The 23,810-nt window shown below is 45.3% G+C and overlaps 2 protein-coding genes and 1 non-coding gene across 4 annotated transcripts in view; 1 reads left to right on the top strand and 2 right to left on the bottom strand.

Annotated features, from left to right (window-relative positions):
- Positions 1 to 243: 243 nt before the first annotated feature.
- CNOT11 (CCR4-NOT transcription complex subunit 11) lies at positions 244 to 12,989 on the top strand. The gene is made up of 7 exons (XM_043918567.1): positions 244 to 894; positions 4,060 to 4,224; positions 4,710 to 4,862; positions 8,000 to 8,202; positions 9,404 to 9,606; positions 11,884 to 11,980; positions 12,054 to 12,989. The coding sequence occupies exons 1-7, from the start codon at positions 378 to 380 to the stop codon at positions 12,249 to 12,251; spliced, it is 1,536 nt and encodes a 511-aa protein (XP_043774502.1). The 5' UTR covers positions 244 to 377; the 3' UTR covers positions 12,252 to 12,989.
- RNF149 (ring finger protein 149) overlaps positions 11,898 to 23,810 on the bottom strand; it is a 31,249-nt gene continuing 19,336 nt past the window's right edge. For both annotated transcript variants that reach the window (XM_043918569.1, XM_043918568.1), the window contains exons 6-9: positions 20,393 to 20,591; positions 15,747 to 18,100; positions 14,096 to 14,241; positions 11,898 to 12,574 (exon numbers count right to left, since the gene is read on the bottom strand). In XM_043918569.1, coding sequence (XP_043774504.1) covers positions 18,057 to 18,100; positions 20,393 to 20,591 — 243 coding nt within the window. In that variant the 3' untranslated portion in view covers positions 11,898 to 12,574; positions 14,096 to 14,241; positions 15,747 to 18,056. The remainder of the gene's footprint in view (positions 12,575 to 14,095; positions 14,242 to 15,746; positions 18,101 to 20,392; positions 20,592 to 23,810) is intronic.
- LOC122704179 lies at positions 15,557 to 15,670 on the bottom strand. The gene has a single exon (XR_006343793.1). It is a non-coding gene; the product is annotated as a small nucleolar RNA SNORD89 (small nucleolar RNA).

Raw genomic sequence — 23,810 nt, 5'->3', positions numbered from 1 at the left:
GTTTCTCCCGGGAACAGTGCCCGGTGGCGCGCCTCTCGCTCGCGCACGCGCAGATGACAACTCAGCGCCGCGCTGTGGCTCCGCGAGACTTCCTCAGGGCGATATACGGGCCCCGCCGGCGGCTCGGCCCCTCCTGCAAGCTCCGCCTCAATTTCCGGCTTTTTGCCCCGCCCGCTCGGCGTCTCGGGATCTTCTCCCTGGCCTGGCTCCAGCAGCCTCGCTCTGGCTCCGCGCTGCCCTCTTGTACTGCCGGCTGGGTTCCAGGCTTGTTTTGTTTGCGACGCTGTCGTGCCACGGCGCGCTTTACGGCCGCAGGGACGGAGCGAGCCGGTGCCAGGGCCCCTCCGGCCGGGAAGCAGGACGGGCGAAAGAGGTTGATGCCCGGCGGCGGGGCAAGCGCGGCATTTGGCCGGCTGCTCAACGCCGCGGAGCAAAGGGGAGCCCGGGAAGCGGCGGGGTCGGCGTCCAGGAGCGGCCCGGGAGGCTCGGGCTCTAGCGGCAGAGGCGGAGCGGGCGTCCCCGGGCCGGGGAGCGGAGGCCCGGGGGGCTCCGCGGGCAGGATGAGCCTGACCCCGAAGGAGCTCTCGAGCCTGCTGAGCATCATCTCGGAGGAGGCGGGCGGCGGCAGCACCTTCGAGGGCCTGTCCACCGCCTTCCACCACTACTTCAGCAAAGCCGACCACTTCCGCCTGGGCTCGGTGCTCGTGATGCTGCTGCAGCAGCCGGACCTGCTGCCCAGCGCGGCGCAGCGCCTCACGGCGCTCTACCTGCTGTGGGAGATGTACCGCACCGAGCCGCTCGCCGCCAACCCCTTCGCCGCCAGCTTCGCGCACTTGCTCAACCCCGCGCCGCCCGCCCGCGGCGGCCAGGAACCCGACCGGCCGCCCCTCTCAGGTACGGCTGGGACCGCCCGCCTGGAGCTGCTGGGCCTTCACCGGCCCGGGAAATGCATCGTCTCCTTTTGAAATTCCCTCCCCACCCCCTCCACCAAGTACGGAGGAGTGGCAGCTTCCTGGCACCGAAAATTAACCGCTCCCCCCGCAACAGTAGGAGCCGTCAAACCGTGCAGCTTAGCGTGGGGCTTGACGCTTTTCTGCCTCACATGCGGTTCGTTCTCGTCTAGCCCGTCAGAGGTGTGTGAAGTTGTAAGTAACGACACACTTTATCTGCCCCCGGCTTTAAGTCTCAGGGGAGTCAATGAGAAGTCATTCAGAACCGGAAGACGTGGTTGAGCGGAGATACACATTACTCAGGGCTTCCCCGGTGGCTCAGTGGTAAAGAACCCGCCTGCCAATGCAGGAGACACGGGTTGGACCCCTGGGTCACGAAGATGTCCTGGAGAAGGAAATGGCAACCCACTCCAGTATTCTTGCTTGCAGAATCCCATGGACAGAAGAGCCTGGCAGGCTACAGCTCATGGGGTCGCAAAGAGTGGGACCCGACTTAAGCTAAACAACAAAGGACTATACTAGCCACCTTCTTGCTGTTAGGTGTCTTTGGTTAACATGATGGGGTCACAGGATAGAAAGCGGCCTCGAATTCACCGCCTAAATTAGAAAACTACTACTGGACATTATGTAAAAGGTGTGTTTTCTGCAACTTTTGTGAGACCGGTGGATTTGATGCGATGCTGCTTTTATTTGTAACTCAATAGATGGTTTATGAGACTTGATTTTAGGAGAAGACCTGAAGCCAGGAGAGGAGAAAGGAACAGAGGAGATAGATGGTGATGAGTATCTGGGAGATTTAGACAGGGACCAGTGTAGTGGGCAGAACAGGTGGTCAGAGGTGGGAAGCAGATCTCATAGTCCTTAGGCAGTGAGGAAACAGGTAAGTCACTCCTTAGGAAGGGACTGCTATTCTGGGCGCCAGAAGGTGAAGGCAGAGGATTAATGTAATACTAGAGAATTTTTTCTTGCAGGAGAGGGCTTCTACAGGTAAGCTAGTCATTGTTGCTGCTGGCAATTCTTCTAGATCTAAAGCATCTTCTGATTAGTTTGAGAATGCCCAGAAAAACGACTGCAGGATTTGGGTCTGAGAGCTTCCGAATTCTGTAGGATGAATTAGGTAAAGGAACTGTGATTTATGTAATGTTATTCTCAAATGCAATGAGTGTGAAACTAGATCTAGGCTGTTAACTGTATTGTAAACGGATTTCCCAGTAAAGAAATCCATAGATTGGTTATTTTGCCTGTCTCTGCCTCAGTTTACTTGTCTGTAAGCTGAAGATAATAATTCTGAGCTGGCAGAGTTATTACCTACCTGCAAAGCAGGAGACCAGAATTTGATCCCTGGGTCAGAAAGTTCCCCTGGAGAAGGGAATGGCAACCCATCCAGTATTCTTGCCTGGAGAATCCCATGGACAGAGCAGCCTGGCGGGCTAGTCCATGATGTGGCAGAGCTGCACATGACTTAGGGACTAACAAACACAGAGTTGTTACGAGGAATAGAAGTGTTACCCACGATTACCGTTGGTAGGGATGGTGCTTAAATCCACAACAGAGGGACTGTCAATGCCAAGGCTTATTACATTGTACATCAAGGGGAGTATGTAGTGGGTATATATATAGTTTTAATTTGGAGTGTGACTGCGCTACAGTGTCACCGCAGCTTCCCGTCTGGCGGGTGCATGTTTTTTGAGCTTTTCAGGTGACTCTGCTGCAGAGCCAAGGTTGAAAATGTATCTGGATGCAAGTAAGAAGGCGTCTTCACACTCAGGAAACTTCAGCCTGGCTGAGGAAACACAAACGTGCTTGTGACCCGACACCCAGGGCTGTGCTGGCTGGCACGCACAGGGCCTCGCGGCATGGGGGAACTGCACCCGTGGAGCTGGAGGGACTTCAGAGGGACTGAGGTTTTTGCTGGATGTTGATTAGAGGTGGTGGGGAGAGAAGGGTGCGGCCCTCTCAGGTATTCAAAAGAGCTGCTTTGTGTTGTTGTGTTGTATGCTTTGAAATCAGGAATCAGAGAAGAGGTTTTGTGCAACTGGAATGTAGAACACAAGCGTTGGAGGGGAAAATGCGATGAGGAGAGTGCGTCAGGACCAGATGAGAAAGGTCTTATAATGGTGCAGAGCTAGTGGTTGCTTCCTTGTCTCTTTACCTTTTACACAGTTGCTGGTCGCTGCAGAGAAGAAAAGCATTTCTGAGCACTATAGTTCTTGATTTGTTTTGGTCTGTATACATAAGCTTATCTTTGCAGGAACTGAATGAAGCATATTAGAAAACAAAGTTCTTAATAGCTCCAGAAACTTTTAAGTTTCATTGACATCACCACAGATCATAGTGAATCAGTTGAGATACAGTCAGCCCTGTACATCTTTGGGTTCTGCATCTAAGGATTCAACCAGCCCCTTGGGGGTGGGGTGGGGGTGGGAGTTCCAAAAAGTTCCCAAAAGCAAAACTTGAATTCTGGCAGCTATTTGCATATCATTTACATTGTACTTACCTAGCATTTACATTGTATTTATGTAGCATTTACACTGTCTTAGGTATTTTAAGTCGGAGAAGGCAATGGCACCCCACTCCAGTACTCTTGCCTGGAGAATCCCAGGGACAGAGGAGCCTGGTAGACGGGTCGCTAAGGGTTGGACACGACTGAGCGACTTCACTTTCACTTTTACGCATTGGAGACGGCAATGGCAACCCACTCCAGTGTTCTTGCCTGGAGAATCCCAGGGACAGGGGAGCCTGGTGGGCTGCCGTCTATGAGGTCGCAGAGAGTCGGACACGACTGAAGCGACTTAGCAGCAGCAGCAGGTATTTTAAGCAATCTGGAGATTAAAGTATAAGGAGGGTGTGTGTAGGTTACTTTCAGATACTACAGCTTTTATGTGTAGGACCCAGGCATCCCTGGATTTTAGTGTTTGCAGGAGGTCCTAGAACCAGTCCTTGGGATGATTCCTTAATTACATTTTCATAAATGTGTGTATTTGGTTAAATGAATATTTGATTATAATTGTCTTTAAAGATACGTGAGATGCTAGTTTTATCAGGCTCAAGATAATTTCTAAAAATAACCATTAGTAAAATCATACATTTTTTGCTTGTGTGTTTACAGGGTTTTTACCTCCTATAACTCCACCAGAGAAGTTTTTTCTTTCCCAGCTGATGCTGGCACCCCCACGGGAACTCTTCAAAAAGACACCCCGGCAGATCGCCCTCATGGACGTGGGGAACATGGGCCAGTCTGTGGACATTAGCGGGCTTCAGCTTGCCCTGGCTGGTAAGGTGGAGCCGAGGTTCGGGTACTCTTGTGCAGAGGCCAGTCTGCAATTCAGATGTCTTTACAGTGAGATCCAGGGACCACAGATATATTTATGGATGATGCAATTGTGTTTTCCTGACTTAAAGAAAACAAGGAAATAAGCATCAATGACTATAAGGGACAGTTATAACTACAGTGTGTATGCACTAGTATCTTGTGTTTTAACAGATTTCCCCCTGGTTTCTACTGAGGTCGAATATCTTTTGAGGTGTTTATTGGCCATTCAAGCTTTTAAAGATAAAATACTCAATGAAGTCATTAGCCCATTCCCCCCCCCCGCCTGTTTTTAAAGATGGATTTGTAGGAGTTTTGGAGAAAAAACAAAAGAACTTGAATCTGGCCCTTTGCTTGTATGTTGTAGACAAGTTTCTCCAGTTACTAGCTTGTCTTTTCACTCTCCTCGTGCCGCATTTTAAAGTGTTTTCTGTTTTAATCTTTTTCAGAACGCCAGTCTGAGTTGCCAACTCAAAGTAAGGCCAGCTTCCCTAGCATTCTCAGTGACCCGGACCCAGACTCATCTAACTCTGGATTCGACAGTTCCGTTGCCTCTCAGATCACGGAAGCTTTAGTCAGTGGACCAAAGCCACCTATTGAAAGTGAGTAAATCTGATTTTATGTTCCTTTATATTCTTGATTTTATTTTAGCAGAGTCCCCCTGAGACTCTGGTGTTCTGAAACATGTTGTTTTCGTTGATGCTGAAACATGAATCTTTTAAAAATTTTATTTCATTGAAATAGTTGATTTACAGTGTTGAGTTAATTTCTGCTGTACAGCAGAGTGATTCAGCTGTACGTTCTTTTTCATGTTCTTTTCCATTATGGTTTCTCACAGGATATTGAGTTTTGCTTTCTGTGCTATATGGTAGGACCTTATTCTTTATCCATCCTCTGTGTAATAGTTTGCATCTGCTAATCCCTGAATCCCAATCCATCCCGCCCCCATAGCAACCACAAGTCTGCTCTGTCTGTGAGTCTGTTTCAGTTTCATGGATAAGTTCATTTGTGTCACATTTTAGATCCCACATAGCGGTGATATCTTTCTCTTTATCTGTCTGGTTTACTTCACTAATGTGATAATCTATAGGTCCATGTTGCTGCAAATGGCATTATTTCATTCTTTTTCTTTATCCGTTCACCTCTCAATGGACAGACTGTTCCCATGTCTCAGCTATCGTGAATAGTGCTGCCCTGAACATAGGGGTGCGTGTTGTGTTTTTGAATTGCAGTTTTGTTGATACAGGCCCAGAAGTGGGATTGTGTGATCATATGGCAACTTGTTTTTAGTTTACTGAGAACCACCATGATGTTTTCCATAGTGGCTGCACCAGTTTACAGTCCCATCAGTAATGAAGGAGAGTTCCCTTTCCTCCACACCCTCTCCAGCATATTTGTACTGACTGGTGAGGTGGTACCTCATTGTAGTTTTGATTTGCATTTCTCTAATAATTAGCTACATTGAGCATCTTTTCATGTGCCTGTTGGCCATCTGTATGCCTTCTTTGAAGAAATGTCTCTTTAGATATTGTGCTCATTTTTTGATTGGGTTGATTTTTTGCTGTTGAGATGGATGAGCTGTGTGTATATTTTGGAAATTAAGTCCGTGTTGGTTGCATCATTTGCAAATATTTTTTCCCAGTCTGTAGGTTGTCTTAGTTTTGTTTATGGTTTTCTTTGCTGAAGAAAAGCTTGTAAGTATGATTAGGTCCCATTTGTTTATTTTTGCTTTTATTTCTATTGCCTTGGGAGAAAAACATTGGTAGGATTTATGCCAGAGAATGTTAAACATGAATTTAATGAAAAACTTCTAGTATGGTGTCCAGAACATAGTAGATATGCTCAATGAAAGTTTCTTCTTTAATAAAAATACCACGTTTTTTTTATTACATACCTAAAGCTATAAATTCCGATTTTACTGAAATGAGCTTATTTTTCTATCTTATTACCTTTTTTTGTTTTATACCTCTTTATTAACCTTATCATTCTCCACTAAAGTTTTACTGATCTTACGGCTCTTATTTTAATTCAAAGAAAACACCTATTGAAGCTTGTGGAACTGCATTCTTTGGTTTTATAGGCTTCTGTGTGGTTTTAATGATGAAGGCATGCTTTTTGCTTAGGGATAAGATTATCTTCTCCAGACTATAGTGTTACCTTGAGTTTGAAACCTGCACTGTGACTCTTTATGCCATTTGTAGCAGATCTTTGGCATAAACAGGTCTGGGCTAGTCACAGTGTACGGGAAGGTCCAAGGCACACAGAGGCGGTTACTGATGCTCGCTGTGACTGGAACGGGCCACTGGAGAGGGATGTGAGAAGTAGACCGGTCAGGAATCAGGCCCGAGTCTAGCTGAACACCAAGCATCCTTACCTCATGGGAACATTCTCTTGATCACATAAGTACTGCATCTCCTAAACTGTTGAAACACTTTCTCTTTGTTAACAGTCTGCAGAGATTCAGTGCTGGTTCTGATGAAGAGTTGGTATAGTTTAAGATAAAGGGATGGGGCTCAGGAGACACGGGCTCGATCCCTGGTCCAGGAAGACCCTATATGCTGAGGAGCACCTGAGCTTGTGCACCACAGCTATTGAGCCTGTGCTCTAGAGCCCATGAGCTGCAACTTCTGAAACCCATGTGCCTAGAGCCCATGCTCCTCTGCAATAAGAGAAGCTGCTAAAATGAGAAGCCCATGCACTGCAGCTGGAGAGTAGCCTCCACTCTCCGCAACTAGAGAAAAGTCCATGTAACAACAAAGACCTAGCTAGCACAACCCCCCAAAAAAGAGAAAGAGATGATTCTTAGCCAGAAAAGACATTTTCAATGAACTGGAGTATCCAGGTCTGAAACTTGACGGGGGCTTGGTCCATGGGAGGAGACAGCCGTCTTAGGCCCTGTGTGAAAACCAAAGTGAGGGGTGAAGTTTGCCCAGGAGTCCAGCCAGTGTTTGTTTTCATTCACTTAAGAGCATGTATATCTTAGGGATCAATCTTTATAAAACAGTTGAGGTATCGAGTCACTCCCGTCCTGTTTTTTTTTTTTTTTTTTTACTATTTTATGAAAATGCTGTGGCATTTGTGAATTTATGGGTTTATGAAACTCTAGATTCGTTTGAGAATGTCCAGTCAGCCATAGTTCTTACATGCCCATTTTATCTGTACATAATTTGCTACTGCAAGGTTTTAAGATGCAAAAATAAAACTGGTACACATTATATAGTCTCTGAATAAAACAGTGCTGAGAATAGGATGACTGAGATCAAATAGTGTTTTATTTTCCACATCAAAAGACTTACCAATGAAGTAAGTGGTGTCCTTTTGCTACTGATCATGATTGAACCAGGACTTGTCAGGGGGTGGTATTGCTTTCCTTTGCTCTCTAAAGATAGATAGATTTGGCCTCTGGTATAATAATTCTGTGTCAGTGTTTCATTCTTTCATTTGTGTTCTGGAAAAAACCTACTTTAAGTCATTTCTGCTTCTGACTTTTGAATCAGTATGACCGTGTTGTCCTTATTGAGTGTTAACTGCACTGCAGTAAGTGGCATCTGAGGTTTTGGCAGCCCACTCCGGTGTTCTTGCCTGAGAAATCCCATGGACAGAAGCTGCCTGGCAGGCCACAGTCCTTGGGGTCGCAGAGTCAGACATGACCGGGCACGCCCGCATGCACAGACGTGGGGTTTATACGTGAGTGTCGGCTGCCCCAGAGCAGAAGTCACACAGGCTCCTCTGATTGCAGGCCATTTTCGGCCCGAGTTCATTCGCCCCCCGCCTCCGCTGCACGTGTGTGAGGACGAGCTGGCCTGGCTCAACCCCACCGAGCCTGACCACGCGATCCAGTGGGACAAGTCAATGTGCGTGAAGAACAGCACTGGCGTAGAGATCAAGCGAATAATGGCTAAAGCCTTCAAGAGCCCCCTGTCCTCTCCTCAGCAGACACAGGTATGTGTTACCATCAGCATTCTCCTGTAAGGAATTCACCAAGCGTTCTTGTTTCTCATGAAGTGATAAACGACCAGTGACACGGTGTTGTCAACATGATCCACTGGTAGGAAGTGTCTTGGTCCCTGAAGCTCGGTTCGGCCTCCCACTCTGCCCACTGCGCTGTGGTGGGGCAGCGAGTCTGGTGCCCGAACACCTTGCAGCTTCTGTCTGCGATCAGCTCGACTCCGGGCGAGGGGCCTGAGGTGGCGCTCACGTGGGGCGCTCTGCTCTGGGTGCTCCGTGTACGCTGTCGCTAAGCTGAACGGGACTCACGGGAGGCCGAGTCTGCAGTGACTCACATCTCACCAGGGAGGTAAACCAGCGCCCATCACACGGTTGGTCGGTCGTGTATTCAGAAGTCCCTGTGCCCGACGACGAGATTCAGGAAACACAGGACGCTGTGGGTAGTTCCTGTTGGTGAATTTTACCCAGTTTGCACCCTTTCCCATTAGAACTTGTCAGGAGGTACCTCTCCAATCCGGTGTGCCACCTAACACCATCTTCAGAGCCAAGTAACAGCCTTGTTCGTAGTTCCCTTTGCTAACTAGTCAGCCCTGAAGGAGTGTGTGTGTCCATGCAGGTAGGTGGGGACAGCATAGAAAATGTATGTAAAGGAAGGTACAGATCTGGCAAAACACATCATTTTTGAGCACACATACTTGAGTAACTGTGCGTGTGACTTGCACGGCAGTGTGCGCAGTCTGACCCCGACTCCCCGTCCCCCGGGCGCTGGGCAGGGCTCCAGTTCCTGGGTTTCCTGATGACCTCTGTGGTCTGTGCTTTTCAGTAGTGCGCGTTGCTAAGATTATTTTTGATTATAATCGAAAACAGAAAAAAAACCTACCTACAAGGGATGTAAGGATATGATTGTTAAAATCCAGACAGTATTGATTCTGGTTTCAGGCCCAGGAGGCATCAGTGTTATTTATAAACTCTTGTGATGGTGCCTGGTTGTAATACCTGACAATTCAAATGTAAGTGTCAAAATATCAAAGCATGATGATCATGGGTTTGAGGGAAGATACTGATGAAGTTGGTTCAGTGCAGGTAAATTTTATAACATTTCAAAAATAAAATAGTTGGGTATTTTTATATGCGGGAAAGAGAATTTCTAATTTGACTTCTTTTTCTCTCTTTAAAAAAACTTGATTTTATTTAGCTCCTTGGAGAGTTGGAAAAGGACCCCAAACTTGTTTATCATATTGGCCTCACTCCAGCCAAACTTCCTGACCTAGTGGAAAACAATCCTCTAGTTGCTATAGAAATGTTGCTGAAGTTAATGCAGTCAAGCCAGATCACTGAGTATTTTTCAGTTCTGGTCAATATGGATATGTCATTACATTCGATGGAAGTTGTAAATCGGTAAGTTTCTGTACTCGATCAAATGCTGGGTGGGTGCCGGTGGGGCAGGTATATAGATCCTGATTAAATGATTAGAAGGGGAAAAACCTGCAAGTTTTTTTTTCCTGACATTGTTAGTCTGAGAAAACCCATTAAATAATCTAAGCTTTAGTGTTAACTGCATATAAATTTCGCACCCCCAAGGAAGAACTTGGAGGGTATTCTGAGCCTTTAATACTATCTTAACCACTGGACCACGTGGGAAGTCACCATCTGTGAAACCTAATTGCTAAAGTTTATTTCCCTATATATGGTTATATATTCTTAGTTCTCTGTGCTTAAGTCACTCGGTCATGTCTGACTCTTTGTGCTCCCATGGACTGTAGCCCAGCAGGCTCCTCTGTCCATGGGATCTTCTAGGCAAGGATACTTGAGTGGGTTGCCATTTCCTATTCCGGGGATCTCCCTGACCCAGGGATCGAACCCAAGTCTCCTGCATCTCCTGCATTGGCAGGTAGATTCTTTACCACTGCACCACCTGGGAAGCTGTATATTCTTTATCTCTACATAAATTACAGGTGTTACATTATTTCTGTTAGTGACTAAAGCTATATCATGGGAAGGTAGGGGCCAAGAAGCTGAGACAGTTCTGAGAATACCTTCCTAGAATTCCTGGCACTGTTCTCTGAACCGTTCTTTGATTAGGTCTCCTTGCTCTGCTGTCATCGACTGTCAGGGAAGCAACAGTGGGTTCTCACTTTGTTATTTTGCTTACAAGTAAGTTTTAAATACATCACAAATTTCACAGACTTGAAGGTTAGCTTGGGAACCTACTATTAAGCTGTTTATATGTAGTGTAGGTCAGGAAGATCCCCTGGAGGGGGAAATGGCAACCCGCTCCAATATTCTTGCCTGGGAAATCCCATGGACAGAGGAGTCTGGTGGGGTACAGCAAATGGGGTCACAGGAGAGTCAAACACGACTTAGCAACCAAACAACAAAGAGTGTAGCCTTATAGGCAGGCTTGCCTGCTCTGCTCCCAATGTAGGCTTCTCATCCCCAAACGCCCCCCACCCCCCACACACGTGGTGTCCTGTTTCGGGGGCTAAATGTTATGGACTTCCTGCTTACGGGGAGATCCATTCTGAGTGCCAGGCAACTACACTTCAATTGGAGCACTCGTTTGAGAGTTGGGGATTATTGTTTCTAACCTGTTTATAGCTGTACTAAGCTGGGAACTCCCTGGCAGTCCAGTGTTTAGGACTCAGCACTTCCACTGCCGAGTGCCAACAGTCACTCCCTTGGGCGGCGAGGGGCCACACGACTAAGATCCCAAAATCTGCATAGTGAAGCCCCCCAGAAAAAGTCCTTTTAAGTTAATCGGCTGGTGGGAAAAAGCCTAACTGAAAGCCCAGGGCAGGTGTGTGCTAGGGCAGCACAGGTCTGGGGAGGGAGCGAGGAAGCGCGAGGTTTTCAACCTTCATTTTCTGTCGCTTGCAAGACCGGTTAACCTGCTGCTTCTGCCGCCTTCTTGTTTGAGCTTTCTTCTGTTCGGGTCCTCCAGGCTGACCATGCTGAGTGCTCACTTACTGTCTAAACCAGATCGCAGGCACTTTGTCCAAGGATAACTACATCCTGTTATCATAGTGTGGACATGTTTCAAGGGTGGGGTCTGCTGTGGGAGCCCACCCACCCACCTCATTGTGCATCACCCCATCCCGCGCGTCACCAGCAGCCCATGGCTGCGTTTCCTTGGAGCCTTGTGGGAAAAAATTCTGTAGTCAAGCAAGTTTAGAAACGTGCCACGCCACCCCCGATTCTACACTTTACTCAGATCATTTACTGATTTGAAGGAACACTTCTGTCCGTGGGTTTCAATTTAAGTCATATGCCCTATGAAGCCTTTCCACTTGCACTGCTCCTTGTGCCTCACGTAAGTACTTAGTCATGCATTGTGCTGTTCAGTTCCTACCACGCCTTCCTTCACAAGCGCTCCCTGCATAGCACTCCTGTGTAATCAGGAGTTACTGATTGGTATTACTTACGTAGACGGAGTAACTGCCCACATTGTCAGAGCCTGGATGCTGACTAGGAATTACAGTTCAGCCAAGACCACACAGGGACATGGTGCTCAGCGCTTATTACACATGATGTGCAGACTTGAGAAATGGCAGTGTCACTTATTAACAGGGGTGAGTGGGGTGGGTGGCGCCGATGTTTACTTGCACGAACCATTAATATCAGAATTTTTACTAAGTGACTGAAATTAACAGGCCTGCCTTTGTTTTTATGAAACAGACTAACCACAGCTGTTGATCTACCTCCTGAATTTATTCACCTTTATATATCCAATTGCATTTCTACCTGTGAACAAATTAAGGATAAATACATGCAGGTAAGTAACAATTTTTGTAACCTTTATAAATACCTGCCCTGAAAACAGACGCTAACACAGGTTCCTTTTTCAGAATCGTCTGGTGCGTCTTGTGTGTGTCTTTCTCCAATCCCTGATCCGTAACAAGATCATCAACGTGCAGGACTTGTTTATAGAAGTGCAGGCCTTCTGCATCGAGTTCAGCAGGATCCGTGAGGCCGCGGGCCTCTTCCGGTTGCTGAAGACCCTGGACACTGGGGAGACACCTGCCGAGACCAAGATGTCCAAGTGATGCCTCTTTGGGACCTCCCGTTCGTTGTTCAGCTGTGCTGTGCTTTCCTTTTTAAAACTGTCCAGACCCCAGTGATTGCTTGGTTTAATGCACATAAACATCACTCCCTCCACTTAAAGAGTCTTGCCTCCCTGGGTGACTTTTCCCTTTAGATGAATTTTTGGTAAGAACCTGGAAGAATGCGTCCTGTAGGTATCTTGCTGATGGCTATCCACAGGGAAAGGTCATCCCAAAGTCACTGCACTCGGGAGATGAGGCCATCAACATTGAAGAGCAACAGGCTTGTTTTTGCTTAAGATGTAAGTCACAGGCTTCTGATAAGGCTTTAGGGAGAGTAAATGAAGACCCTCTTTAAGAACATGAATTCCTGCCCCTGGGGCCTGGAGTCATCCCGGGATGGCAGTCTGACCCCTAAACCTCTCACTGGGCCCAGTGTGAGCCATGGACACACGTGTAACCTCATGCTTTCCTTTCACGGGAACCTAAGAGACAACAGAGTAAGTGCTTTTCTTGGGCTGCCTACCAACGTGGGAATTCCTAGAAACCACTTTTGGGGACTGTAATAGCTGGTAGTTCTCTGGGCTTTCTCTCTTGATGTTCGGTGCTCTGGGAGGACGGTCCTGGGGAGCTGTCCTCGCCAAGTGGGGTGTGTGCCCCGCCTGTGGGCTCCTGTGGGCTGTTACCCCTCTTTTAACTCTGGACAACAGTGCCTTACATTAAAGTTTTCTATGAACTATATTATCTGACGTTTTTACTTGAAGAAATCATGAAAAATCCCCCGTCTACTGATGTACTTTCAAAGCATACTCTACAGAAACCTGAGTCACTCACCTTCCAGTCCAACTCTTTTTTTTTTTTTTTTTTCAGTCCAACTCTTAAGCAAAAGTTAAAGGCTATACCAAAGCAGGGCAGGTTTTAAGATTAACATAAATTCCAGCCTTGTAATACTGGCAAAAGAGTATGCCTAGATGATGAGGAATTTTAGCTTAGACATTCTCATAAAGGGAAGGGATTTATAAATATATATGCTTCAGAAGGACCCAAACTGGTGTAACAGGTGTGCCTTCAGAAGTCTAAAATGATTGTGGTAATGGACTTTCCACACCTAACTTTTCTGTGCCCAGGGCTGACATGCGGGCATCACCATTTTACATGTTAGCACTGGGCAAAGAAAGTTTATTAGTCAGTACTCTCTGTGATGGTGTGACCACACCACTGCTGGAAGACCCCCAACCTCGGGTTCAGGCCCTGCCGATTCTCGGTAAGCGAGCGCTCCTGGCCAGCAGCCTGGACGCACACATGAAGCTCACCTAACACACGTTTTGTCTGTGAGGCACCTCAGTCATGTTGCAGCCCTATGCCTGGGCACTGTCCCAAGCTACGCAATCACCAACTGAAGCGGCACAAAATGTCAGAAATGTGGCACCACGCTGACCACGCAAGGACACCTGTTGTCAGTCTGACACTAGAAGACCACGTCCTCCTGTCCAGCCGCACCTGGGAACGCGTGTGCCGGAAGCTAGGCACCTCACTGCCCCCGGGGCATCCACAAGTCGCCACCCACGCAAACACTGATTTGGGGCCACAAACCGGCTTTTGTGGGCAGATCTGCAACATGGCCTGTGACTAAAGACAGACCACTGCTCATCATTTCCAGGTTACAGTCCCGGTGTTTACTTGACAGAAGAAAGGGTTTCAGATGTATTTCAAATAAATAGCTTACAAAGAACAGTAGTTATATTTAGAGAACATTTTATGGGAGGAGGAAAAAAAAACCCAGATACATTTACAACACCAGCAAAAAGTTCTTCGTTAAACATGTTTAAAAGTAGAAGAAAGTTTACCTGAAATAAAAGGAACTATAGTCCTGGGATTTGATAACTGCATCAACTTTTAAGTTTAATTAGATGAGTTCATGTTTTTTAAAAACCACGTCTTGAATTCTCTGGACTTTCAGTTCCAATTTCTAGCTTTAATATCTTCAAATCACCTGTTTAAAAGATGACAGCAAGAAGACCTATTAAAATGACATCTTAGGGTAGAAAGATGTTCGAAAAAGTATTTGTGATCCTAAAATATAACTATTTCAAATACCTTTAGCAATACTGTTTACTTATGCAACTCTAAGAAAATGGTATCATTCAACTATTATTCTTACAGAAATAGACAAACTTTCATAAATTTTAATGGACTCAATGGACATGAGTTTGTGCAAACTCTTAATGCGGAAAATCCTTAAGAAAAGGACTTCCAAAATCCTGAGATTCAATAACTGTAATCAGCCTAACAGAAAGCATAAGTGTTTTCCCAGGTTTCTCTTCATCCGTTGATACATAAGCCTCCAACGCGTCAAAAAGAATGGATTGACTTTTTTTGTACTAATCTTCAACTAATGTAATGCAAATACTTTTTTGATTTACAACTTATTTTATACTTTCCTGTTAGGATGAGGGCACACTTCTAGCTGCATGGCTGATGATGACATTGTTTTACTTTTGTAACTAGTAATAGGTGTGCCAGTACTTTGGAAAATGAAATGCTTTTAAGTGTTTTAAAACTTCAAAAATGAAAATTAACTGGGAAAAGCATCAGTGACTTTTCTAATTGGTGACCTCGTGACAGAAGCACAGTATGCAGAAAAATAAGCTGAACTCTGGTTCAGGCCAAAGTTCTGTGCTCTGTAAGTTGCAAATTGGAGTTTACACCAAGCCTGGAGAAATGCTTTTGACTAAAACATGTAAGTACCTCAGGTTCTAGTTAGCCATGTATATGTGCTGACTTACCCTCAGCCCGCATTGACCATACGAGCTTTAATGTGCTCAGAAACAGAGACTATAGCTAAGCTAAGCCGTCTTACCGGGGCATCTGGTTGTGTTGGGCATTTTGTCCCAGTGAGAACAGCCTGGTTCTTGAATGTCTTGTGTGCTTCTGCGCTCAGGGATGTCTGACTCTGCGACCCCGTGGACTGCAGCCCGCCAGGCTCCTCAGTCCATGGGGTTTTCCAGGCAAGAGTACTGGAGTGGGTTGCCATTTCCTCCTCCGGGGGATCTTCCCGACCCAGGCAAGGAGCGAACCCATGCCCCTTGTGTCATGTGAATTCTTTACCATTATGGTCTATTACTATTGTTATTGTTTTCATGATTCTTGTCACTAGTCTTTGATGTAGCAAGTATACCATAAAACATGTAGAAAGGTGCTTACTGCACGCTGAAGCCCCAAAGTTGCCCAGGGTTTACCAATCATCTCTTCTTAACAATGTCTGAGCTTGCTGGGAAGGCCCATTTTGGAAACCGTGCCCCGACATCACTGAGGTCAGACCAGAGGTTCGCTTCAGGAGGTTTTGTCATCGTGCACCCACAGAGAGCCAACTGCCAAGGGACACACTGCAATTCGGCCTTTTAGTGTCATCACTCCTCAGTAACGATGGGGCAGTCCTCCGGGAAAGGGTCTGGGTGCCCAACATCCCCAGCAGGACCGCAGGCGAGGAGCTGTTACCTGCTGCAGGTGCTGTGTGCACATCCCTCCAGGCGGCATGGCTTTCTGAGGGGAAGCCCTGAAGCTGCAAGGCAGGGGCGCTGGCATCCATGGGCACATGCTGTCCTCCACACACCACCGAGGCCCTCACAGTTAAAAAGAAAGAACACTGTCTCTACGTTATTTGTGAACAAAGCTTTCAAGACAGCTGTCAGAAGGAAAGTGATTATTGCCATTAAGGAGTACAATCTGAACTAAATCTCTCTGCTTTACTAACCGTTCTTCATTTATATTCCCCAGATTCCCAGCATTTTATCAATGTTGTGTTTCAGCAAAAATTCTAGCAACTGACCCTTCATCACGTCCACCTAAGAAAATCCTTTTGAAAGGAAACATTTTCCTTACCAAGTACAAAAGGGTTTTCTGTCTGCTCTTGCAGATTTCTTTATTTGCTGTTAAAGACTTGTGTTTCTAGAGATGACAGTACTATAATTTTTCCAGTCTCTTATGTTTATAACTTAGGGTCAAAGTCTCTTTTTTTTTTTGACTGTGCCTCACAGCACAGGGGATCTTAGTCCCCTGACAAGGGATGGAACTCGTGCCCCCTGCAGTGGAAGCACAGAGTGCCAAACAGTGAACCCCAGAGGAGTCCCTCAACCTCCTGAATTAGGTAAAGCTCTGGTTGACAGCCGCTGATAAGAACTCACTCGCTCATAATCATCAAAAACAATTCACCTTGATCTGTCAAAGCATGCTTTAAAGTCAGCTTCATTGGCTAATGGGAAGAATTAAAGCACTTTCCACTAGTATGTGTCTTAAAATACAAAGAGCAACCTACTTGGTATAGAATCAGGGACATATTTTCCTATCTGCAATGAATGACACAAAAGGCAAATTTCAAAGATAATGGCCATTATGGAAACCCACTGCAGTGTCTGCTGAAATTAGCACTCAAGAATAAGGCAATTTCTATTCCCATAGCTCTTCCCTTGGAGTCTGGCCTCGGTGATATCAGTAACACTGTTGAATCACCTAGAGTTTCACTGAGTGGCTGGAATAGAGTGTACTAAGTAACTTGAAAAAAAAAAAAAAAAAACTATATAGATACAGGTATAAGAATGAATTGTTTACACTTTAAAAATTATGTACTCTAGTAAACATTTATTTTTACCATGAAATAAAGATGTACACAGTAAACAGCTTGGAAGCTACAAAGGACTACAACGTCAAGCTGTAAAAAACTAACTTCCTCACTCTGGACCTTCCACCTCTAAGAAGTAACAGCAGAGCACAATGTGTGTGTGTTTTTGTTGTTGTTTTTTTGGCCACCCCTGTGGCATGCAGAACTTCCCCAATCAGGGATCGAACCTGCGTGCAGCCCCTGCAGGGGAAGTGCAGAGTCTTCACCACTGTGTGTGTGTTTAATCACTTTTTCAACTTAGAGAGTGGCCCCCAAAGCTTCAGAGCAGCCTAATCCCCCTGCCTTCAAGGAAGAGCAGCAAACAAGAGTGAAAGGGAGAGATGATGAAACAAGTTCACTGTCATTAAGCTCACTTTGAAATTAATCGAGAAAACTGGTTACTTGTTTAACAGCAACTGAAAGTCTGCATCTATCACCCTTTTAATTGTAAAGATTAAACTCTAGTTGAAATCAGTAAATTCATCATTTACCTAAAAAAAAAAAAAATCCACATCAGAGTCTGTTTACTCCATTTCCTTAACAAGCAATGCTCGTGTGAGATACAGAATCTTAGCTTTTTTTATTTGTAGGAAAAAAGGGACAAAACTTCCCTCCCCATCAAGCTTACTGGAAGAAATTAGGTAATAAAAGGGAGAGATGAAATCACTCAAGTCCGCCAGTACTTTTCTCATAATTCCAAATTTAAAAACAACAATGGAAGTGCTCTCAGGTTTGGAAACCGCTCTAAAATACAGAGGTGCAAGAAAGCAACAGATTTCTCACCACATTGACAAGTTTAATGTTCTAAGAAAGGCTTTCCTCCAGGGAAATACACATGACCAACTACTGAATATAATCACGCAATCACGCAACTCCATTTCAACTAGTGTAAAGTCAACGTGCTTAGGCTAGAACCATCCTTGAGAAGACAGAATCATCTTTTGATACATTTCAATAGATAAATATATCAAGACTAATCAAAAAGTCTCTTGAAAGAATAAAATAGTTCTTTGTATACCAAATTAGAACCTGAAAGGTAAAAGAATGTACATTATTTTCACATATACAAACTATGCAGTAAAGTAAAAAAAATAAAGTGTCCTTTAATTCGAGCCTAGGCTCTGTCCGTGACACGGTCCACAGGTCGCGCGCTAGCAGGTGGGTCCGTCACGCTGAGCGTCGCTCCTGCCTGTCTCTACAACAAAGCAATGGGAGCCAGTGTCAGTCGCTGGGCATTTTCTGGGCTTTGGTTACATAAACATTGTTACATTTGGAGATCCTAGTTCATGAAACAAATTACAGATATTTTTAAATAAAACTTACATGGAAAGACAGCAACCTATTCCAGACAGAGAGTTAAGAAAATATAAAAACACCTTCTTCATATAGAGCATGAGAGGTTTTCTAGTCTAATCAACAAGCATGTGGTCAGCTCCGTGCAACAGAAAAGACGCAGGCTGAGCTGGTGGGATTAACCGGAGTGTGCTTTTAGACACGCAGCAATGGCATCACCACCCAGGAAGACAGCAGCTTGCGTTTACCGGGCAATGTATATTGACCCTACAAGCTAGAGACAGCTACACTGTTATCCCCAATCTAGAGACTGGAAATTGAGACACGGAGAGGTTCAAACTGGCATTCGAGCCCAGTCGGATGTTACCAGGAAAGGAGAACAGAATAATTTTGGTGCAGAAGGTTTCTTTCAGGAGTACAGTACCTCCTCAAATACAGGAGAACCAAGCACTGTGAGTTCACCTACAATCAGACCTGAGGTCAAGTGGGCCAAAGAGGAGCCCACTGGTGCAGACACCTTCTGCAGGGAGTGGGCTGCCCTAATAACCCCCACCTTCATCTCTCGAAAGTGTTAGCTTAGCTACTGGTGAAGTTACATTGTACTCTGGAAGTCCTAAGGTCAGCTGGAAAGAATTAACTTTTTCCCAGTGTAATAGTTCTCAAATGATGCTGTTATGATGGCAGGCTAGAAATAATATTAACACATAAATTACCTGTCAAATTTACTGGTGAACAAATACTTAGAAATTCAGGTTAAGAATTTTACCTGTCCTGAAATATCTCAAGGGTAGTCAAGTAGTAGAGGAAACAAATTTCGTTTCCCTTCTGGAGACTGAAGGAAACAGCAAAAATTACAATGGAATGCATCTGAGCTCAATGCAACAGATTTGCTAAAAACAAGGTAGTTCATTCTCAGCAGGAGACCCAGCTAGGAGAACAGGCTAGGAGACCTCCTACGTGATCCACCTTTCTACTTCCTAATTCTCTGAAATTCATTCTCCCTTTTTCTTACACAATGCATTCTTTCTTCCTCAGGTTCTGCTTTAAAACTTCACTTCTCATGTTTCTATCTTTGCCTCCCAGATTCTAAAAATGTATAAAAAAAAGACAAACTGATTCAGTTTGAATATTACCAATTTGGAAAAACATGCTTCTTTTTCCAGGTTGGCAAATTCAAAATTAGAAGCATCAATTCTTCTCAGTTAAATCTATAAATTAATTCAACTATAATAAAAATTTTCATGGGATTTTCTTATACATGGTAAATTGATTTTTAAAATTAATCTTAAAAAATGAAAAACAGCTCAGAAACTTTTTAAAATAAGAAGAATAAAGATGAGGAAATTTGCCTTGCTTTGTGAATATCAAAACATTATTCACAAGTAATGATCGCTAAACAACTGATAAGTGGTTAAATATTTGGGAAAAATAGTTGAGTTAAATCTTTTCTGAAGCTATGTGCATTAAAGATTTAAGCATAAAATACAAAACCACAACTGTTAGTAAAGTATAAGTTAATAACCCTGAGAAAGACTTTCCTAAGTTAGCATTCTATCAAAGGCAGAATCATGCAAAGTATGAGAAGGCTGGACTAGATAAAAAACAAAGCAAAGACCAAAGAGCTCTTAGAATCAATATGAAAAAATTAGTTTTTCTATAGAAAAATAAATTAAGGATGAAATGGGCAACTCAGAAAAGAAATATAAATAACCAACAAATACGAAAAGAAGGTAGTTGCATCAGTAACTTTAAAAATGCAATTCACTCTATTTTACCTATGAGAAGGGCACAAAATAGACAGTTGGTAAACACACACATGAAAATTATTTCAGTGTTACTGATGATAAAAGTCCATCAGCAGGATGTGGTTTACAGAAACTATACTGAACCCAGAATGTACTAGTACACAGCTGCACAAAATCACAGGTCTTGTCTACAGATACAGACATAGTTTCGTACACCAAGAGGAAGAAGCGGGTTACCTGAGGGCACATAAATGATATTCTCTTCCTCTTCACACACAAACACAAAAAATCTGAGATATATTTATCAAAATGTTGAAACAGTATTGTATCTGCAGGGGTAAGATCATGGTTTTCATTTTTCCTTTACGTTTTTTCTGCACGTTATGGGCTTTTTCACTTTCATTTAAGCACTGATAACACCACTGTTTGCTAACCGGCGAGTGACTCACCCAGCAAGGCTGTGTTTTCACCTGCATCCTCTTTAAAGCTGGCGTCACAGGGTGGCACAGGGTCACTGGTGGAGGGCAGCTCGGAGCTGCCGGCGGCACTTCTCTCGCCGTCTGCTACCACGAGACTCAGATCTGCAGCCGAGACGCCCCCAGCGGGGGATTCTGGGGCAGTCGCCTCCTGTGCGTCCTCAAGCTCACCCTTGAGAGTCAGAGCAAAGAAACACCTTTTCTCAGTAACACCATCAAACTTGTCTATCATCATCTGCTCATAATTCAAACAAACTATTTAAACATCAATATTGCAAAAAGTACATCAGTGTCTTCTTAGCATCACCAGAAAGTGAGTCACTTCTCAGTAAGTAGCTTTTCATGGCCTAAATGCTTTTCCTCCAAAAAACCATGTTTCCCTTGACACAAGCGATGCCACCTTTTAAACTACGTATTGACAGAAAGTGAAGCTCTGTCACAAATGATTGTCCTGACTTCCTGAGCAGCCTGGCTGGCTGCTGACCACTGAGACCAGGGTCCTGAGCTTGAAAGACCGCCGCAACCGCTGCCAGCGGCCAGCACTCAGGAGACACGCAGGTCCCTGATCATCAGGGGGCGCACTGCCCGGCTCACTCAGAGAGCGCCGATTCTGCACAGGGTGTCTGTCTGCTGCCAGTGTGCCTCCACTTCCCCACACGCTGCTTTAAAGAAGAAAACGAGGCCATGAAAGTGCACACAGGAGACCCTACAAGCACCCTGCATTAAGTCTCAAAACCTGGGGGCCATCCAGAAATCTTTTTTGATTAACGCCAGAGTCAGAGTTGTGATGGACGCATCTGCTGGTAAAAGGCCGACTGGGGGCGGGTGGGTGTCCCGTGGACCTGGGCTGAGACTGAACATCACACAGCCTAGCTGCCCGCTCCACTCCTGGGGTCCTCAGGGCCAAAAGCACTGCTGCTCCCGCTGCCGGCTCCGCCTGTGTTCTAGAACCTTCTTTTGACTCCTGGACCCCGCGTGGCTCACTGCCTTCCCACAGGCACCCCCAGAGAAGACGCCTGCCACACCAACCACCAAGTCCTGCCGGGCTGCTGTCGTACGCGCTCCCGCTCAGCCCGCCCTGACCTGTGTTTCCAGGTCCTCGTCTGAGCACCTGCCAGGCTGAACTAGCTGCCCATCTCAGGCCCCATGTGGTCACTCGCCATTGACCTGTGATAACGCAGATCCATTAACACGCAGCTCAAATGTCCCTCCAGCAACCCCTCCCTGAGCTCCCCCATTGCTGCTGGCAGGGTCAAGGCCTCCCCTCTCTGTGCCCCCCACTCTCCAAACAGGCCTCCTTGGCCAGCGCGGTGGGGTGCACGCTTGCCCCTTGCCAGTCCAGATGGCGGAATCCCTGGGAGCCAGTGAGCAGAAGGGTGGAGTCCTGTCCAGCTCTGTCTCTCCAGAGCCAAGTCCAGACCCAGCACTGCACACCCCTGATAAGGGCTGACCCCGGGAGCAAACACGACAGTGACAAGAGGCATGTCAAAGTGGTCACAGCTGCAAAGTCGGGCACCACTCTGTGAGGGCCAATGGCTGCTCTCACTGTGGTCATTTCTCACTGTGGAAGTTAGAACTAGTTACCACACGAGAGGAGAGTGTAAAACTCGCTGCAACTCAATGCAGGAGGGTCAGCGGGTCTAAAGAAAAAGGCAGATCTGTCAAAGAATTAAAAAAATAAATAAAGGCAAGACAAGTTAATTTCTTAAGTGTGATTTCAAATTACTGTAGGTTTCTTCAAAACAGAAAACAACCTTTCTGGGAACACATATTCTAGCCTTTTGAAACGTTCTGAAAGCAAGACAACCTAATGTAAAATGAGTCTTGATTTTTAACGTGTGAAATATACGTAGATACATTTCCAAAAACAGTCTCAATGCTAAGGTCAATGGAATGCCTTTTCCACTAATGTTTAGAAATGAAAAGCAGGTTTAAAGTTACCAACTAATGAAGATAGCAACTCAAAGAGTTTGAGAGTGCATCCACAGAAGGAAAAGGAGGAAAACTGCTAGGAAACCACGTTTAATTAAAATTAAACCACTGTTTAATCCCTGGCTTCCACTGTTTAAGACCCAGTCCCAGTAAGGCTGGGCAAGACAGGAATGAGCCATGGTCACTAAGAAAGCCCAGGACACCAGCCAAGCTGAGGAGAGCCACCAGTTATCAAAGACAACCAATCAATGAACATTAGAGATTCTAGAGCAAAGACACATTTTCTAGACATCCAGGTGAGACAGTGCTGCCTCCCTCTGTGTATCCACACTGAGGCCTCTGCAACTCACACTTGAACACTGTAATTCACAGAAAATCACACTGGTTATTAAGACAGTGCGTGGTCCCTTAGCTCTCTTTTAAAGATATGCTGAGCTGGAAAACGAAAAATATTTTGAAGGGGGCCTGCAGCTTTGAGGGCTGATACAGTCACATAAAACCATTATCATAAGAAAAAAGTCTCTTTAGTAAATACTGCAAAAACCTCCTATGTTTAGCAACAAGAATAATATTATCTGATATTTAAATTACTTCTCTCAAAGATAGATCTGTTTCAAAACAACTTATATTTAACCAAGAGTATCTTGGGACAGTAACAGATTCTATTTAGACTCTAAAAATATAACAATCTAGGAAAACCTGTTTTCCCTCTTTTGGGTAGGAGGGCTTGGACCCTGGAATTAAGCAAACTTACACCTGAAAGCTGACACCCCATCACATCACGCGTGACTTTAGGTAAGCGACTTCTCCCTAAGCTCGTGTTTCTGGCTACTAAAGGTGGCTACTAAAGGTGGTTACTAAAGGTGGTTACTAGAACAGTGCTCCCCTCCCAAGGGGCCAGGAGTCAATACTTTGACTTGCGTAAGTCATTCAGTGCACGGCTGCAATAACCTGCTTTCACTCCGCCCTCCTGGCTCTGTTCTCTGAGCGCCGTCCTGTGACCAGGCCAGAATGGCAAAGTGATGGAGCACGTTCGCTGCAGCAGGAATTTCCCCTGCGGTATCTGACTCTGAAACCCAGGTATTGGGCGAGCTCGTGTCCAGAGGTGCTGGCTTTTGCTTCTTGTATGTAAAGTGTGCACCTGGCTCCTTGCAGGTCAGATGTTTTACACTCACTATTTCTAAGACACTGACCAGGATCAACATATAGCAAAAATACCACTCTAAGTATGAACTTTAAGCATATACCTAGTGTATTATTCGATAACTCCGTAAGTTCATTGATTTGGGGGGAATGTCTTAAGAATTCACTTTTAGTATAGAGGAAAATTTCTTTAGGAACCAGCAGAACCCTAGAAGGAGCATCTGGTTCACTCCTCCTGCCTCTGGTCAGGAACAGAATCAAATCACTCAGGGAAAATGGGGGCAGTGGGGTGGGGGGAGCAGAGATTGAATATAAA

This window comes from Cervus elaphus, chromosome 11 (genome assembly GCF_910594005.1).
Source record: "Cervus elaphus chromosome 11, mCerEla1.1, whole genome shotgun sequence".
NCBI classification, from domain to species: Eukaryota; Metazoa; Chordata; class Mammalia; order Artiodactyla; family Cervidae; genus Cervus; species Cervus elaphus.
Note: the sequence above shows the minus strand (reverse complement) of the source record. Positions and strands in the feature narration are given on the sequence as shown.